This window comes from Staurois parvus, unplaced genomic scaffold (genome assembly GCF_062004578.1).
Source record: "Staurois parvus isolate SC_StPar_1 unplaced genomic scaffold, SC_StPar_1.0 ptg000096l, whole genome shotgun sequence".
Lineage (NCBI taxonomy): Eukaryota > Metazoa > Chordata > Amphibia > Anura > Ranidae > Staurois > Staurois parvus.
The window spans coordinates 17,702,108-17,722,643 of record NW_028317892.1 but is presented as its reverse complement, the minus strand read 5'-3'; the positions used below and the strand labels follow the sequence as shown (position 1 = coordinate 17,722,643).

Sequence of the window (20,536 nt, the reverse complement as noted above, 5' to 3'; positions counted from 1 at the left end):
CACCCACTCATGGTCCTTTCCTTTTATGGATCTCACCAGAGAGGACATGGACCCATGAGCTCTAAGACTTTGTCCGGTTTGATAGGATTTAGACTTGTGAGCTATAAGCATATTTTTTGGTATATATATTTTTAATTTACTTATCTTTAGCAGATCTCCCTATTTCTATTAGAGTCTGCTTCTTATCTAACACTCACTTTAAGCGCTAGGTATTGTTTTGAAGTGCAAGGTTTCACTACAGTCACCAATCCAGAACAAATATTTGCATATCAGGTGCGTGTAAAAAAGGTAGGTAATATCAACTTCTATACCTCTGTCCTGACAGGTTACTTTTTATTGTGCAACATGTCATTTTCAGTTTTTAATTGTCAAAAGGGCCGACAGGGAATTGCATAGTTCCATAAATAAAGACAAAATCTATCTAAATAAAAATGGAAATAAAACAACCTCATTTTATTATGTTGGTTTTGGAAAATATCGTTATCAGTAAAAAAGTAATTTAAGGCTAACCAACTTAAGTTTGTTATTTAATATAGACAGCATATATTGTGTGATAACCTAATCATGCATTTCCTGGAAAATAAATTTGTCAAATTATCCTTGCATGTTAAAACTTACTAATAGGAACAACGCACAGAAAATTGCCCTCATTTCAAATATAGTTTCATCATATGTTGGTATTGCTTGGTAAAAGAAAAATATGAATGTTCTTTGCTGAAATGACTTGCTTTTTATTATGATATATTTTATTTAGGGAAGATTACTGTAGCTGAGCAAGCCTCAGTATAGTTCAACAGAAAAACAACACATTACTCATTTTAACCATTAGCAGTTCTTGACTCAGTCCATTTAGCAAGTTCTCTAGTTACAAATAATAGGCACAATGTTTTCAAATTTTTCTTCCCAAAATGCAATTTATAAATATTCTGAGTTCAAAGTTCTTGTTAAAGGACACCATTCTATAACAGGAAAGATCCAACTGGATAAATTGGCAGTGTAGGTCCTGCTGACCATGGTCCATTTACATCCAGAAATCAGTAAGCAGCATCTCTTTAATCAGAAGCCTCTTCAAGGAAGTGCAGTTCGCGCAAAACATCGTATCAGAGAGATTCATGTGGTTTTGATGTACACTGCTACTGGAGTTTAATATTTAAAGAGTGCATGTTGGACTGTTACAAATCCTTGCTGTGTTTTTTTTTTTTCATATTTGTTGTTATATAACGAGAACAAATTAAAAAAAATATATCTGGACCCAAAATAATAGCTTTAGGTTGAGATAAACTGAACAGTAATGGAGTTATATGTGTGCACCTGTGTTTTTATAAAACAATTCCCAACAATGGAAGGGCAGAATACAGCACCAGGAAATGTAAACGTAAAGTGATTTTTGCCACCAAAGACAATTTTCAAATGATGGTGCCTGGAAATCAAGGCTTTTAACACTGCTATTGATATTCACTATTTTGAGCCTGATATCGCCAGCTGAAAAATCTTCTGCTTCAGCCACAATTTCAGGAATGTTAGATGCAAGGTCCCTATCTACTTTCTGTAGTTCCATCCACCAGCCCCTGTGTCAATACAAAGTGTTGCCATAGGGGCAGCAGATGGAGCTACAGTGCTCAGTGGGGCAGCAGGCATCCAGGATAACAGTCAAATACAGAAGATTCTACAGTCAGCTATCTCTCTTTACAATAGCACAGGTCAGCAGTCCACACAGTTGCCAACATTTCCAAGGACACTTATTTTGCTGTTTTTCCAGCAAGCTAATGTAGGTGGATGATGTACTTTAATTAGGGGGGCATTCATTTAATGTGGTCCTACTAATAAACTTAATTACATACTTTTATTACAAAATATATATGAGAGCTGTAGATATGAGTCTAGAGGAAAACTAGGTAAAAAAAAAATGGCAACACACCACTGGTAGTAACAGTAAATATGGAAGCTTCAATTGTTTTTTTTTAAATAACACACATGCTATACTTACCTGCTCTATGCAGTGACATTGCACAGAGCAGCCCCGATCCTCTTCTTTTTGGCAGAGTCCCCAGAAAGCAGACAACATGGCTGGATCGGAGGGGGCTGAGGTAAGGATTGGGGAGGGACTGGGGGGGGGGGGGGGGGCGCTGCACACACAAAATGTTTTACCTTCATGCATAGAATACATGAAGGTAAAAAACCTTGAGCCTTTACAACAACTTATCTTTATAACCAATCATTCTGCACAACAAAGGAAAGGTGAAAAAACACCAGATATATAAATATTACGTAACAAAGCTGTCCTGAGCATATAAAATGTATCTGTTGCGGTTTTTTGTAAATTGAGCCTTGGGATTACTGTTAAGAAAATGTAGCATATCTGCAAATTCACATTAATAAACTATGTATCAAGATCTGGAAAGTTGGGGAAAAGTTAGAAGTCATTATCTATATCCTTTTTCCAGGTCAGTAAATCTAAGCACTGAAGGTAGTGTCAGTCTACAAACCAGGCAACTAGCACTTTAAGAACAAGATGAAAATTGTCGAGGTTAAAGAACATATTGAGTGAAACAAAGAGGAAGTTTTATATAGCAGTAAATCTGACATTCACTAAACATTCTCTGCAGTTGGATCCTCCAGCTCCTTTAGGTGAATGTGTTTAAATGACAGATTGATTCAATACAAGTGAATGCTTCGTAAAAGTCACATTCACTGCTTCATCGATATGCCTCTAGTGTTTCTGTCATAACAGAACATTAACATTAAATTCAGAGTCCTTGTCAATAAGACAGTCTCCTAGGTAACAAGTCTCTGGTAACAAGAAAGTCCTTCTGGTAACAGGACACTTGCATTCCCCTTTCCTTGAAGATACAGAAATATTCATGTGCATGTTAAATTATTTTTATGAATGGATCAGGGGCGGACTGACAACTCATGGGGCCCCCGGGCAATAGGGGATCATGGGGCCCCTGTGTCCTTGCCCAAATCCAAAAATCCTATAAAAAAGGGGGCATCTCATGGGGCCCTCTACTGACCCCAGGCCCTCGGGCAGTGCCAAATGGTCAGTCCGCCCCTGGAATGGATGTACCCTTTATTGTTTCTAGGAAAGACCTACAAAGCCTCCTGAGTATTGCAAGTAACGATCAACTTGGCAGCATCACTTCCATGGATCAACCTTGTAAGGCTGTTTATATATATTTTTTTAAATAATGTGATACATTAAGAAGGTAGTAGAGAAAAATAATTACAGGTAAAGAATATGTTAATTTGTAAACAAAACAAAAAAAAAACTGCCATAAATAAGTTTAACTTTTTCTGCTTATTAACATTAAGCAGAGTAACTAATTAAAAGGTCATCATACAAATCTATTCTAGGTTTCATCTTGATCATAGTATAGTTTTAAATAATTTATCTTACTATTTTATCTGCAACACTGAGCCAGATGTAAGAAATCAATTCCTAATTATGAGCCAAAATGGCATTATACTACTGTTGCTAAGCAACACACTACACACCAGCATAGTGCTAATGTCATCTTAAAATATTGTTAAAACTGTGACTGTTAGAAGTGTAATAAAGGTTTGGCTCCAAACTAGAATTGTGACAATACTCTAATTCACACAAGAAGCATACCCACTGAAAATAAAAGCATGTTACTGTAATTTTAGATAGCATAACAGCAAGATAAAACAACAGGAAACATCTGTATGTTTAATAATAAGTCAGCGAGCATAATAATCATATTAAGCCCTGGTTTACACCTGTGCGACTTTAGGTGCGACATGCGATTTACAAATCGCATCTGAAGTCGCTTCTAATATATTTCTATGGTACTGTCTTAACCCATGTGATTTGAAGTAGTGCGATTTCAAAAATAGTTCCTGCACTACTTTTTTTTTTATTTCATTGCAACTTGCATTGACTTCTGTTAAAAGAAGTTGCAAGCCGCAGAAAAATTGGAGGTACAAGTCACACTGACCTGTGACTTTGAAATCGTGCTACTTCAAGTGAAGTAGCACGATTTCAAAGTTGCATTCAGTGTGAATCAGAGCTAAATTACACTCACTTTGAATGCCCAATTATGTGCAAGAGAAATAAAAATTGCTTCTCTGCCTTTTGGCTAAGATCAAGTGTAGTATCTGTTCTTATCATTGTCCCATAGGGGTGGCTGTATAGTACCGCTGCTGGTATTATGGGGAGTTCTGAAAGTTAATACCAGCTGGAAGAGAAACCGAGACGCCCACAGACTGTTGGCCCCGGGAGTAATTCCCTGGGAAAAACTGGAGGGGCCCACTTCCTCCTGATTTGAAAAGGTCTACCTTGTCTGGCCAGGGTCTTGGGCAATTTTTTTGCTAGGGGCCTCAGGGCCTAGCCAGTGCACAATTGCATGGCCACTTATTTATTTTTTCCTCACGCTTGTTTCACTTTCACTTATGTGTGTGTTTTTTTCCTCACTGGATGTGGGTGCTCGGGCCTGCCCTGAAGTCTAGCAGGAAGATGTGTGGCCCTCAGGTTGCTTCCTCCCCTGATCCTTGTGGGGCCTCTCTTCGGGAGAGCCCTTCGACCATGTACTTGGTGGTTGTCTTCGGCTGATTAAAAGGAAAGGGGTCCGCCAGGCCTTTTGGCTTGGTGAACCATGTTGGAAACCTTTGTCCCTGTCAGGAGCCTTGCGCCCTGGGGGATCAGGGTAGAGGTCCTACGCCTTTGGGGGTGGACTAAAAGCACACCCCTATGTCCACTTTTTTGTGTTGGTGTTTTTGCACTTGCACCTTTTTTGTACACTTATCAGGTTTTTGGTTTTAAGCACCTCCGCGGGTTAAAAAAAACGAAAAAAAAAAAAAACAAAGCCTTCTACACTGTGTGTGCCACCACATCCTCTCTCATTGGGGACTATATTCCCTACAAGTCATAGTTGCTTTTTGCAGGCTCTGTCCTTCCCTGTCCTGTTTTTCCTGGTTGATGGACGGGGCTTTCCTCCAGCTCTATCCGTGGTTGCATACAGTCCTGCAAATGGCTAGTGTTCTGTCTATCTCTGCCCTCTCTCTCTCTTTCCTCTTCTCCTCACTGGCAGCCCTAGAGGGGGAGAACAGCTGCAGCACTGGCTATGGATGAACTTTGGCAGTTTGACACTGCATTGGCAGCCTGGTCCATGCAGCTGTAGTCCCTGACGCTACATATTGGCTGGCATACATAAAGTATTGACTATTCCCTGGATATTTTACTTTGAAATTAACATGTCACGGCACCAAAAACTAGAAAATGTAAGATTAATTTTTCCCCCTAAATAGGAAATAGCAAACGTCTGGTAAGGAAACATGTGATCTGAACATCCTAAATCTTGTTGCATGTTGCCTGCTGTTCTCTATGTAACTCAAAGTTTCCGCTGCTCACCTTCCCCTTTCAAACTTACATTTTTATGTGAGCTCCTAACAGCTAACAGTTAGACACCACATTGGACTGTTTTTATATCAGCTTCCTCTACTCTTATGAACTATGGAACACATTGGAAGAATGATGGGAAACCCTGTATGCCAGAAGGCTCTACTGCATTATACAGGGTTCTCATCTAACATAGAAACTTACTGGCAGAAAACAAGCAGAGTGAAGATCTTGTCAGTGTGGCTAAGCTTTTTTCTTATTGCCCAATTAACAGGAGGCCAGTTCCTTTGTCAACACAGAGCTCTGAGCTGTGATCGGACACAATTAGCAGGTCTCAGCCATGACTCATTGGCTGAAACCCATTGACAAAATCCTGCTGTGTCCAATCACAGCGGGAGTAGGTGGGGGTGGGGGGGTGGCGTTGCCCTCAACCTGGATGAAGAAGGGGGCTGTGCCTGTATGGGCCGCCCACCTGCAGTACGATGCGGACAGGCGGTCTGTAAGTGGTTCAATAAAATAACAAAAGGTTTGGAAGAGCAAGCAATTAGAAATGTGTTATTAAAAAAATAATTAAAAATAGAGTGGTTGGGGAAAATACCACAATATGGTCACTAGATGAAGCTGAGGATCATAGGAACTAAATACTAATTTCCTATTAACCATAGCTCCATGTAAAAGCCATGTAATAACCACTTATTTTTTTTTATAAATGAGCATTATTCATCCTATACAGTATAGGAAGTAGAAGAACATTCTGGGTTTTCTAGCAGTTTTGCTGGAAAATAGATATGCAAATCTTTTTATAAATACACCCCTAAAGATTTGTAGCATTATCTGGAGCTACACACATACTCTGTGACTTTACACTGACCTCTGATAAAAGGATGGAAAGCCAGGATTTGTCCAGCCACTTATAGGGGTCGCTCGCACTCAATATGAGGGTATGGTCTGCAATACGCCGAACAAGCAATGCAGTCGTCTCTATCCCTGGAGATATGAAAGTCTAAACACAAATATATATACATATTATTCATTTTACTCAGCTATCTTTCTACGATCCTAACTCTATTGAGTGATATTTAGCACATAGGAAAAATCATCTTCAAATAGATAATACTGAACTCTGTTGAAAGAGGTCAAGAAGGACAATTTTCTTATGTCAGATTATTATTATTATTATACAGTATTTATAAAGCGCCAATAGTTCACTCAGCGCTGTACATTACAAAGGGGGACAGAACATGTGACAGAACAATACCAATACAATGCAAAACATGAGGGGATTGAACAAGCCTATTTTTTAGCGTAGAGGATATTAAAAGAAAAGATTGTACTGCAATTTAAACAACAATCAATAAAAGGAATGATTGCTGCACAATAGGCCCAGCATTATCAATCTATTTATTGCACACTATGGTAAAAACTGGCACCCCACTCTAAAAAAAAACAACAAAATGTTGCTTATCAGTGGGAAACCTTAAAGTGATACTAAAGTCTTGTTTTTTTTTAATAACAATTAGGTCATATGTACCTGCTCTGTGTAGTGGTTTTGCACAGAGCAGCCTGAATCCTCATCTTTTTGGGTCCCCCGCCAGTGCTACTGGCCCCTCCATCCTGTCAGGTGCCCTTACAGCAAGCAGTTTGCTATGGGGGCACCCGAGCAGGCATGCTCCCAAGCCATGGCTCTGCATGTCCAATCACACACAGAGCCATGGCTCAGCCCCTTCCTCTCCTGATTGGTTCGCTGGCTGTGATTGACAGCCAATGGCTCCCACTGCTGACTCAGCAAATCAGGAGTGAGAGTCTCCAGAGAACGAAGGCTCTCTTGGACGTCGCTAGATCAGGATGAGGATCAGGTAAGTGTTGGGGGTGGCTGCTACACACCAAAATAATTTTTACCTTCAAGCATAGAATGCATGAAGGTGAAAAATCTTGAGCCTTTAGAACCACTTTAACTCCAGGATGATGCATTCAACCATCTTGATGAAATTAACATCACATCAGATCCCCCCCACCTCCTCCACATAAGAGTCCACCCTTCACATCCCCTCCCTATATATGTCAGATTTCCCCTATCATATCAAAGTCCCCCCCTATATATCAGAAGTACCCCATCATCAGAGTCCCCTCATCACAAAGTTAGAGGCCCCTTATAACATGATAGTTCCTCCTATACATGAAAACCCCCATCACATCAGAGTACCTCTATCACAACACAGTGCCACTATCACACCAGAGTCCCCCACTGGATCATAGAGTCTTCTCATCCATCTTTGATCCAGGATAAACTGGGTCTTGTGCCTAAGACACCCCAGGGGAATCCATAAACAATAGTTTAAACAGATCATTTCAGTTTAAAAGTTATGACAGCTTCGTATTTCAAAGAATATAAACTATACATATAAACACACTTGGCTTCCTATAAAAATAAAGGAAACAAAAATACTTTGCTTGCATCATCTACTGAAATTCTAGCTATCATTTCTATGCTGTTAGCATATTAGTAAAGATAGGAAACAGAGAACTGCCATGACAACTCATGCACCTTCCTCTTCCTTTTTTCATACTGGAAGTCATATGTAGCCCACTTAGGACTCAAATGTTATGCAGGTGATTCAATAGTTTTCACCATAATGGAACTGCAGTTGTAGGGGTAAAACTGCATCTGTGAACAAGAAATTAAATGGTGCATAGGCAGTCAATTCTTACAGGTTCAATACTGAAGTGGAAGCCCCTATACCTTTCTCCCCTACACATTTGGTTTTTGCTCTGGAATGTGTCTGATAACATCAATTTACAGCAGTGTTCATTAGTAATTGTATACAGTATATCCAAAAAAGTAGACTCCAAGGACTCCTATATACATCTTTCTTTGCTTGGGTAGGTATTTGATAATGTTACCTTACCTTACTGCAGTGTTTATAAAAACCACACATGCAAACAAAAGTAAACTCCAAATTTCAGAGTCTCAGCAGACTGGCAAGTACAAACTGGTACCATCTTGATGTGTGTAATTATACAGTCATGCCCCCATCCATGCCATAAGCAGTTGCATCTTACTTTGTAAATTGTTTTTCTTTATTGCTTTGCTTTTGCTTCCAAATCTTTGTTATCGTTTCTTGATGGAATTTGGATATGCAGCAGTTCAAAAAAACATATGAGAGTAAAGGTCTGAGATGTCTAGTAAAAGGTCTGAGATGTGTGTGTAATAGAAAGGCATGAGGCACTTTTAGATACTGTAAGTTTAGTAGTAGAGAAACATACATTACTGCATGTAATAACATGATGGTCTACATGAAAAGGAGACGTGTAGGGCACTTCATCTATTTTAGAGCCATGAATAAATCATAAGCTTCCAGAGATACAATGACACGAGATGGAGAAAGGGGAAAAGAGAAGGTGACATAGCAGAAGTCGGGAACCAGTAAATCGCATAAGTGTGCAGTCTGGCCAGTCATAGTCATCAACACATAGTGGTACAGAGAGTGGAGGTGCGAGATTTGTTGTTGTGAATATGTAATTCTTCTATGGCTTGGAAGTAACACAGCATCACACATCCTACTGGATATTTAATTCTCTAAGGAAGGATGAAAAGTAGTCAAAATAGCATCACTTGCATCTCTATAAAAGAAGACATGTTTGGATTATATGGAGTGAGGTGGGTTTTTCTGACTATAATCAGTCTCACTTCTGGTGAATAAGCTGTGCTGATTTCTTTGCTATGGATGCTAGGAAGTGAGCACTGAGCACAGGGGAGTTGATCTAACTGCACTTCTTTTGCACCCCACCCCCTAAGTATATAGTAGATAATTAACTTATTTTACAGTGTACAGTATTCCTTCTCCTCTCCTGCATTTTAAAAAGGAACTTCAGCCCTCTTCAGCTATGGCTCCGCCTTCTCAATGGGCTGCCATTGTTGCTATTCTGGCATTGGTGGAACCCTGCAACACTAGTGCATCAGCAGGGGGGTTTGGTTCCATGCAAGCGTAGTCACAGCAGGGTGCTGGTAACCAAAGTAGCTTGTGAAGGCTATAACCACAGCTGCTCAATAAACCATAGGAGACATATGTAAATAGAACAGTAGCTGATACTGAGCGCTATTAGTAGAGAACCAAATTAATAGTGACCAGTAAAGTATTATACATTAGCAAGGATGATGACAATGTTATCCAGAGTAAAAAAAAAGAAGGAAACAGGTACATCTGGACCAGGGTGCAGGAGGTGGTGGAGAGGAATCCTGTGGGCTGCTCTGCTGGAAGATGGGTCGCCAACTGTGAGACGGTACCACTCACAGAACAGGACAGGGAAGAGTACCTGGGGCGGACCACAACAAGACACAGTCGCTACGACGGCGCATTTCGTACAGATGCGTGCTTTGTCAAAGTCACCAGGCACTCTGGCTTCTCTGTCCATCCATCAGCATCCATCTACCAGTTTCTGCGCTTCACTGATGTCACTTCTGGTGAGCGCCGACGTCATTTCCAGTGTGCGAATTTCGGGAACATCCAAGGCAGCATCCTGTTCTGTGAGTGGTACCTTCTCATAGTTGGCGACCTATCTTTCAGGAGAGCAGCCTGGATGTATCTGTTTCCTCAGCAGTAAGCCAATTTTATTGACCACATTCACACATTTGGGCTACACCACCCACTTTTTCCTTTGTTTACATTGGACATATGACTATGAACAATGGTTTTAACTCCTTTCAAGTGAATAATAAAATCCTTCTTTTTAACTCTGGATAACATTGTCATCATCCTTGCTAATTTTTAATACTTTACTGGTCACTGTTAATTTAGCTCTATACCAATAGCGCTCAGTATCAGCTACTTTCATTTCACCCCATCTTCGCACATGGCCAGAAAATCTGTGTTCACACAAATGTACTGCAAGGCTTTTCTCAGACTTGAAACCCTGTGGCACATCTGTGCATGTGCACAATCTGGGTATGTCATTCTTGCCTAACATGATGGTCTGCATGAAAAGGAGAGGTGTAGTTGGAGATTGAAGCACTTGCCCCTCTGAGAAGCTCATCTGTCAGGGATGGATTTTACTGAATGATTACTGCTTGGCTGCTGTAATTCATGGGTAATCAATAACTGCTATACCACCAAAAGTAATGTTGCTGGGCAAGAACCCAGGTGTTTGGGCCTAGCAACACCTTAGTGCAGGATGTCCTAGCCATAAGGGAACATTCTATAGTAGCCTGCACATCAGGATTTGTACAGTCTTGCAGTAACCCATACCAACTCTTCTATATTCAAGCTTACAACCATCAGAAAATGGAAATTGATCACTTGCTACAAGAATGGCACTTTGTACTTGGAACTCTACTTCTTGCAATCCTATATTCAATAAACCAGTTAATCTCCTTTCTTTTCACTTACGGAAGGTTTTATCAAATAATCTACTTTCTTTATATAATAATAATCTCTACAATCAGACACCTTTATTCGTCTCTTACCTTAATTTGCAAGTCTTCTGATCTTGACAAATATGCAGTTATAGCTGCATAGATCAGAGCGACACTGTGTAAAGTAATTTCTGAAAGACTGTACCTCAAAGAGTAAAAAAAAAAAGACCAGAAAACATAGGATCAGAGGATCTAAGAACATGATCACATAAGAAAAGTCTAATACAATGTTATCTAGACTTTTAAAGTCCCTCTATATATTTGTAAAAGTAGCAACAGCAACAAAAACTTCACAGAAGATCAAACATTTTTTTCACTCTATCCAAACCTACTAGGCTGTGTTTACAGATGTAAATAACTCATAAATTACAGAGACATTTTTGTGTAGGTTTGTCTTTTTATATTGCTTTTAGAAGGTTCTTTAAGATAATTTGATTAATGTTCATAAATCTCCAAAAATCTGTAATTCTAGAGACGTTGTTAGTGTTAGGAACATGAATGTATGTGTATAAACACAGAGTTGCAAAGTAGCCATTGATATCTGGTGTTTGTGTTATTAGTAAAGAGGAAAAATCAGCATCAGGGTTGGTTTCTGTGACTCAGAGTAAATTAACTAATTTATTTTCAGATCTTGTCCCTACAATGCAAATGCAAACTATTTTTTGGAATCATATATTAGTGAAAACATATTTGAAATTACTACTACAGTGCAGGGGATGGCTGAAATGGGGGGCATTGGGGCATTTAACCCCCTCCCCTCCAGGGCAGTACTAATGAGATATGTTAAGCTGGTTGCCCTGTGTGGAGATACTTCACAAATGAGATCTCAGACACACGCTGGCAATGAAATAGCTACCTGCTCTCTTCCCACAGCATCAGACAGAGAGAAGTCTTCAGCATCATCTTCCTTTGTGGCTTTGAGATGCAATATCATTAAATACTAAGAACTCCAAAGAAAGCTAATGCTTAAAGATGTGTAAAGGTATATACAAATAAACCATGTCCTTTAGGAACAGCCACCTTTCACCACCAATCACTGGGGCACCATAGCACCTGCGTAGGGCACTTTTGTTAGTCCACTGAACTTTGTCCCTACCATAAAAGGGTTAATTTGTTGTGTTTGCTCCCATGCCAAAGCTTCCCAGTCTTCACCTGTTGCAGACGTTCCTCAAAGTAATGTCTAATGTGCTGCTGAGATTTATATATGCTTACTCTTACACATGTTTGCAACTGCATTAAATATAGAGCTCTGTAGATTAGTCAATGGAGAGGCCAAACACTCTACAATAACTAATCCTACTTGCTGAAAGCCCAGTTGAACTTTAAATTTAAAATAGCTAAATACATTCTAGGTGCATCAAAATAAAAGGTGTGCAAAGTCTTACAGTTTTTGTTCTCTGTTAAAATCAACCACAGCTTGAGTAGGCATACATGTGTCCTGCCAGCAGCTGCAAAGTGGGATCCTTTGCAAAGGTCCAAGACACCTCCTGCTAAGTTTGTACTAGAGCTCTCCAATCAGTGGGAAGCGTATGCTTTGCTGACTGCAGAACCCTAGGTCTGAGTCTGAGTTGGAAGCATGTTTGACCCCTACCAAGAGATCACTGTTTCCCAACAAAAAGTAGAGGTCCTATGCTACAGCATGCTGGCAAGTGGACATGCTTTTCTATTCTGGCTGAGGCTGTTTTAGCAAGAAACCCAACTGAAAACACTGAATATTATTTGCTTTCATGTTCCTAGAATGTATTTTTAGCTGATGTGAAGTGTAAGTAAACTCTAAAATAAACGTGTTTCTTTTTGGTCTGTTAAATATACCATTGAAAGAGTTGTTATATCTATAACTTCCTGTTCTCTCTTCATGTGTACAAGGGGGTTATGAAGGTGAGGAGAGGTCTCTGTTTTCTAATGAACTAAGCAGGCCTGTGCATGTAATCAGCAAATTTGGTTTCCTATAGAGATAAGCTTGGTCATCCTCTAAACCCTTTTTTAATCTGAGTACTGAACTCTCACCTTTTTTGTACCTCAATAAGCTGCAGATTGGGTCATTCACCACCCCACAGTTCAGATGAGCTGTGGGGTGGGGTGACCCAGCCCACAGCACATTGGAGTACAAAACAGTTGGAGTTACATAATTACTCTGGCTGAAAAAAGGCAAACGTCTATCTAGTTCAACCATAAAAAAAAGAAGTTATAATCCTAAACCCACAGTTAATCCAGAGGAAGGCAAAGAAACCCAGCAAAGCATGATCCAATTTGCTCCTACAGGGGAAACAAATAGCTTCCTGATCCCCCGAGAGGCAATCGGATGTCCCCTGAATCAACTTTACATATAAATGTTAGTATCCAGTTATATTCTGTGTATCTATGAAAGAATCCAAGCCTTTTTTAAAGCAATCTACAAAAATGGCCAGAACCAACTCTTGTGGGAGTCTTTTCCACATTTTCACAGCTCTTACTGTGATGAAATCTTTCCGTATTTGGAGATTAAATCTCTTTTCTTCCAGATGTAAAGAGTGCCCCCTTGTCCTCTGTGATGACCTCAGAGTGAATAACTGTATACTGAGTTCACTATATGAACCATTGATGTATTTATACATGTTGATCATATCTGCCCTTAATCTCCTCTTCTCAAGAGAACTTTCTCCAGTTCCCCAATATTCTTTTTGTGAATTGGTGCCCAAAACTGAACTGCATATTCCAGATGAGGTCTTACTAATGATTTGTACAGGGGTAATATGATATCTCTCTCTCTGGAGTCTATACCTCTTTTAATACAAGAGAGGATTTTGCTCGCTTTAGAAACCGCAGCTTGGCATTGCATGCCATTATTAAGCTTATGATCTACCAGAACTCCAAGAACCTTCTCCACCATTGATTTCCCCAGTTGTACTCCCCCTAGTATGTACGATGCATGCATATTCCTAGCTCCCAAGTGCATAACTTTACATTTAGCAACATTAACCCTCATTTGCCACATAGCTGACCAATTAAACAGTGCATTGAGGTTGGTTTATAAGTTGGACACATCCTGTACGGACATTATTCCACTGCAAAGGTTGGTGTCATCTGCCAAGACTGAAGCAGTATTTTTATTCCCAAACTCTATATTGTTTATAAATATATTATCATTTACATAATGATTTTTCCACGCCTGTAGACTTTACCTTACACATTAGCCATGTGTGGGGAACTATGTCAAATGCTTTTGAAAAATCCAATTATACCACATCCACAGCCACTCCTCTGTCCAAGGTTTTGCTCACCTCCTCATAAAAAGAAATCAAATTTGTTTGACAACTTCTATCTTTCATGAATCCATTCTGTCTGTTGCTTAAATATATTTTTCAAGCAAGAACTCATCTATGTGGTCTTTTATTAAACTCTTCAGTATCTTCCCAACTATAGAAGGTAAAGTAACAGGTCTATAATCACTTGGTAAAGATTTTGATCCCTTTTTAAATATAGACACCACATTGGCCTTACGCCAGTGGTACTATGCCAGCCATTAAAGAGTCCCTAAAAATTAGAAACAATGGCTTGGAAATGACAGAGCTCAATTCTTTATCGACTGGCCATTTAGTCCAGGTGTTTTATTCACCTTTATTCTGTCTAAATATTTCTGGATCACATCAATTGTGAGCCAATGTGGATCATCTGGGGCTGTGTCAATACCATGCTCTTTATGGACAAGAGCTGCCCCATGCTCCTTTGTATACACAGAGCTGAAGAAGGTATTTAATAAATGTGTCTTTTCTTTGTCCCCGTCACCCACTCTAGATTATTTTGTAAAGGCCATACATGCTCGGACCTGGCCTACATGCCTGGACCTGACCTTTTTATTATTATATATTATATTTGAAGAATTTTGGGGGGCTTGTCCTGCTATCCTTTACAATCTGTCATTCGTTTTCAATTTTTGCGGCCTTGATTTCCTTTTTACATATTCTGTTATATTCTTTGTAATGTTTAAACGATGATAGAGTTACTTCATTTTTATATTTTATAAAAGCTCTTTTCTTATTATTTATAGCTTTTTTAACTTTGGCTGTAAGCCACATGTTTTTTATTTTTAGCCTTTTAAACTTGTTGCCCATGGGAATATATTTTGCAGTGTGTTTACATAGTCTTTTTGAAGAACTCCCATTTCTGTGTTGTGTTCATGGATGCCACTATTCCCTCCCAGTCTAGGCCTTGGAGAGCAGCTCTCAACCTTGAAATATTAGCTCTCTTAAAGTTGAGTATTTTTATTTTACCCGTAAGTGCTTGTTGTTTACAGCTGAGTTTGGAGTTTTGGCTATAGATCAGTTTAGGGGATGCCTGAGCTCATCTCTATTCCTGTATAAATAATTGATATTTTTTGCATAAAAACAAGGTTTTAAAAACAGTACATGAAAATAACATTGAAAGGACATTACTACTACTACTAATGACATATCTACAGTGTCTACAGTCAAATATTTTAGTCAACTCTTTACCTTTTCATAGACTCAATCCCACAAAATCACAATTATAATTATAAATCCCTTTCAAAGTTTTGGTATATACTGAGTTGCATTCTTATCATTTAGAAGTCATTGAATGACAATTCAATTGGGGTTGATTTGTGATTAGATTAAACCATTTTAAAAGTTTTTATTGTCTACCTTGCCTGATGGACATACTTACTCAGAGTTAAATCTCTCTTTAGCATACAAGATGATCCAGCAGCAGCTATATTGCAAAGACAGAGCCACAAGTTTGAGGATCAGGTTCTCAGCTGACTTATCAGGCATCAGTCCTTCCAGACTCTAATTAAAATGTAATCAAATGTTAAGTGTTGCTGAAATTTTTTTTTTATGCTCCTGTTTTAGAGAAAATTTGTTTCAAATATCTATCTCTCATAATTATCATAACATTAAAAAAAAACTTACCTTAAAATTCCTTTTACTAAGATTAAATAAGACACTTCAAACATATTGTTTCGGGTGGGGTCTTTGTCTTAACTAAAAATTGTAGTATGCTTTCATGATTTTGTCTGCAAATCACTACAGTTTAGCATGATGTGTGTGAGATTGGTCTAATATGCCTAAAAGAGGACAATTTCTCATTTAACTTAAGCCAAAACATTTGTGTTTTTTTTTAATCCCTTTGAGTATAGAATGCTTAGAATGTTTGCCTCCATCCTTTAAAAAAAAGATTTCTCCTTACTCTGTCTACATGATGTGATTCAGATAAATGAGAAAGTGAAATTCCCCCACAGGGCACATATAAAGCATTAAAAACAAATTTCCAGTGGAGTGAAGTTTAGAACTTTGTCAAGTTTTTTTGCTGTCTGTGTACCCATATGGGATCAGGCAGAAATGGAAGACAAGACCACTTTCCTCAGTGGGGACATTAGCATTTTTAAAGTTCTAACCCTCCCCATTATAGGTAGGGTTAGACCACTCTATTAAAAATGAGTTTTGGCTGGAGTTTGGCACAAGCAAGGAAACTGCAGGCAATATTTCATAGGCAATATATGCATTTTGGCCGCCTTAAGGAAAAACTACATTTGGATAAATATTTAGATAATGGGGAGAATGAACAAAGTTTCCTATGCCATTGTAGTGACAAAAAAAAAACTGGCACAAATGGTGTGCACTACATTAACAAAGCAGACAGACCTGTTTGCTTTCCCTTTGCTTAACAAAGGAATTGCTGTAGTTTTCAATATAGAAAACTGCTGCAGATCCTCCGTAGACTGGACCTGGCATATAGGATGTCGACTGTCTGCTGTTAACCTGGAAGACAGCACATATACCTCTCTGTCTGGCTGTTAACCCTGGAAAACACAGGGTTAGGAGTCTTTCTTCCTTGCTCTTGGCTGAGTAGGGGTAGGCAGAGGGAGAGAGAGCAAGCTGTTCTTGTTCTCTATGCTGTGTCTCTATGTAGTTATAGGCTTGCCATGTAAAAATAACTTTTTCAAGTGCTTTGTACTTTAGAAATGCGTATTCCCACTTTTATTCAGAAAGTTCATGTTCGCTGCCATCTTAATACACATACATTTTTAATTGAATATCAGTCATCAACACTTAATCCAATTAAAGTGTCGGTTTCAGATATATAGTATTATGTATTCTGCATCTAAGCAAATGCATTGTTCACTCTAACATTGTATGACTGCTTTTAAATTAGATCTATTACATTAGAGACAACTATAATTCTTCATGGTTTTGCATGATTGATTGAATTTACATTTCTTTGGAAATGTAAAATTATTCCTGGTCTATGTAAAAAAAAACAATAAATATCACATGCTTAAAGCTGAACTCCAGGCAGACATAAAGGCATACATTAATAAATCCATGTAATCACTAATAGATCCTAAAGTAGAATTCCAGCCGCAGCCTAACTATTCTTAAAAATGTTCTCTCCCCCTTCTAACAACTATACTAACTAACCTGTGTAAAAAAGATGTGTATTGTGACGGAGGATAGGCAGGACAGAACACACAAAGTACAGTAGATAGCAAACGCACAAAGCTTTATGGAGACAAACAGACGGCAGTCCTTCAATAAGGGGGTTGGCAGAGAGGGTGAATTTGCCACTAAAGGGTAGCAAAGGGGCCCCACCCACTTATAGTCCACCACGGAGAGCCAAGGAGCTGTCTTTGCAACAAGGGTAATCCGACAAAGGAGGGGGGTGTGAGAGGTCAGCACAGCAACAGTTCAGGTAACACAGGGGGGAGCAGGTACTCACGGATCCAACAGGGTGCCTGGTCTCCCAGGGGTAGAAGCGGAACACAAGTACCTGTGGAGTCCGGATCAGGCGGGTGATCTCTGGTAATGGCAGGCAGTCTTGGGCAATTTCCCCCCTATGCTGTGGGGTCTCTGGCAATGGCAGGCAGGCTGTGATAGTCTCTCCCCTTCTGTGGGGTCTCTGGCAATGGCAGGCAGGCTGTGATAGTCTCTTACCCTTCTGTGGGGTCTCTGGCAATGGCAGGCAGGCTGTGATAGTCTCTCCCCCTTCTGTGGGGTTTCTGGCAATGGCAGGCAGGCTGTGATAGGCTCTCCCCCTTCTGTGGGGTCTCTGGCAATGGCAGGCAGGCTGTGATAGGCTCTCCCCCTTCTGTGGGGTCTCTGGCAATGGCAGGCAGGCTGGCTCTGGCCGTCTCTCTCCTCCTGTGGTGTCTCTGGCAATGGCTGGCAGGCTGTGATAGTCTCTCCCCCTTCTGTGGGGTCTCTGGCAATGGCAGGCAGGCCGTCTCTGGCCGTCTCTCCCCTCCTGTAGGGTCTCTGTGAGGCTAGGGGTGGGCTTGCAGGGTCTATTCACAAAGGTCCCGCCACAGCTGGGGATTCTTTGATAACTGCACAACGGAATGCGCCCCGGAGCGCCTGGCACCAGCCTCTTAAGCTGATGCGGCGGGAGAGGGAGAGACAGGACTGGGTGGTGGAAGTCGCACCTCTCATCCCGCGGCGGCAGGATGAGAGGTGGAGGGGGAAACACTAGACCCCAGGGATGAATCAGGCTGGTGACAGGCACATCCTGAGGGGCAGAGATGACACCAGCCCCCCCAGGGACATAAGAGGGCCAGTGTCGGCGTAAATGAAAGGCAATTTGGGAGTTGTGCGGCGAGCTGGCAGCAAGCTGGCCGGGACGGAGGGGGCCCACAGTAATTGAATTAGACCATTTGGCTGAGTGACACAGGGGACAATTGGAATGATACAGAGCAGGACGCTGAGGGGCATGTGATACAGGGCATTAATAAGGGGATTAATAATGGGCAGGGCCCCTATACCGTGACATATATATTTACCTATTTGTAGTCCACTCTGGTCTGGTCACATGATTCCCTGTTTTAGTCATTACCAGCAGCAATGGAAAGGAGAGAGGGCTTGACAATGGCTGGGAATGCCTGGGAGTGGTGACATCACCCACAGACTCACATGTCCCAACCGTAGTTGGCTCTCCCTCCTCTGCCCTGCAGCCTGAACTGGGTGATGCAGGGGATCAGATGAGACTACAAATATGTAAGCATATACATATTTTTTTTTACACAGGTTCGTCAGCATAGCTGTAGGGAGGGGGCGCGCGAGGGATTGGGGATGAGGGGTACGGGGGGGGGGGGTTGGAGCAGTGGGGGGAAAATCTATATGTAGCATTACCCCCTTAGCAGTCGCTAAGTTATTATTGGGCTCCCTGTCATTCTGGACCCCGTTCTTAAAGCACAACCCCCTGCTGACACCACAGGATTCTTTTGACCAGAGTAAATTACCACCAGAAAGTAGACACACACAAAGTAGAGTAAAGTGATATGAGGTTTATATTAAACTTCAGTGCAGGCTTGGTTAAACAGTACAAAATGGTATTGGTACGTGTAATGGCAATTAATACCCTTAGCAACTCTAAGCAAAAAAAACAATACATACAGCAGAATCTCAACCGGTGTTAGCAGGCTTGCTTTTCAGAAGTTTGCCCAATACCTTCAACCTGAGGCGTTGTCATCCCCTGTGGATAAACGAATGAAACCAGCGCTCCAGTCTTCATACAAACAAGGAGATGCCAAAATGCCAACCGAAGAGGTGCTGCCCTTCTAAGATCCCCTGTGAGCAATGAAAACTAGCAAATAGTAGAACTAGCTCACTTTGGGCCCTCAGAACCTGATGGCAAGGCTTAGATCTGAGACAGAAAGAGCTCTTTGACCAGGGTAATCAATGTTCCTTTAAATGCAGTGAGGATTTTTTTCTGCATGCTTGCTGGGACCCAGTTGGTGCACAAGTAAGAAGTGATGTAGGTGACGGTTCCTTAAAAGATTATCACAAGGAGAGGAAGAAGAAAGGACAAATACTCTTCCTTTAAAGGGCACCAGACTTGGGTGTTGTCCCCTTTTATGCACTCAGAAAAGAAAAGTAGCTTTAGGTAAATAAAGTGTCAAACTGGCAGTAGGGCTTGTTGGAAAAGGGCAACTCAATTCTGGGCTGCCATAACTAATGGCAATGATAGGAGATGCTCCTTTAAGATGGTAAGTCAATGGTCAAGGGAGAGATGATGTAATGTGTAATAACCATATAGATGGAGGCATCAAGAATAATGGGTATCACTAAAAATATAAAGTATTGCTCAATAACCAGAAAAGCCTACAAAAAAACAATGTGAACAGAGAATTCACAGAAGAAAAGCAGTTACATAAAGGAAAATGTGATGCTCAAAATATTTAATCAGATTACGCTTTTATTAGCAAAATTGCACTATGAGACAATTGAGTTAAGACTGCAAGGTTGCCATCGCTAACCGCTTTTCTTCTGTGAATTCTCTGTTCACATTGTTTTTTGTTAGCGTTGATGTAATGTGACCTGCAGGAGGTGTATACTGCGGTCAGCTCTAATAAATGGACTGTGCTGCAACTGTGTTCAGCGGTAGCAGCTATGGGAACTAGGCCGCAACATGTGTTAACTAGATGCAGTGTCTGTAATTGAGCAGGTAAAGTAGCAGGTAAGGTAGCAAATATAGAGAGGTCAGTTTTCACTTGTTTGACAGGTGTATGGGACTCTCTCACCCAGTCAGTGACTTCCAACAGGTTCTGGCAGTCTCTCTCTCTCTGTCGATGGGGACCCCACAGGTTCTCCGGTCTCACTGGCAGCGCTCCGCCCTGTCACCTCCTGGCAGACTGTATCGCTGAACAGGGCGGCAAGGCTAGTGGTCAGCGACTCCTCCTCGCCTCTCTTCTCTATCTCTCTGGCCTGGTCCGGTTTCCTGGCAGCCAGCACACTCTCTCTGCTTCCAATCTCCAGCTTTCTCCCCTCTCACTTCCT

General features: G+C 40.7%; 1 protein-coding gene and 1 pseudogene across 1 annotated transcript in view; one reads left to right on the top strand and one right to left on the bottom strand.

Moving 5' to 3' along the window:
- The window catches only part of SHOC1 (shortage in chiasmata 1), a 250,127-nt gene that overhangs the window by 20,353 nt on the left and 209,238 nt on the right, over window positions 1–20,536 (bottom strand). The window contains exons 22-24 of the mRNA XM_089670970.1: window positions 15,432–15,553; window positions 10,821–10,914; window positions 6,231–6,362 (exon numbers count right to left, since the gene is read on the bottom strand). Of these exons, the coding sequence (XP_089527096.1) occupies window positions 6,231–6,362; window positions 10,821–10,914; window positions 15,432–15,553 (348 nt within the window). The remainder of the gene's footprint in view (window positions 1–6,230; window positions 6,363–10,820; window positions 10,915–15,431; window positions 15,554–20,536) is intronic.
- Window positions 4,081–4,201, top strand: LOC149468024 (U2 spliceosomal RNA; annotated as a pseudogene).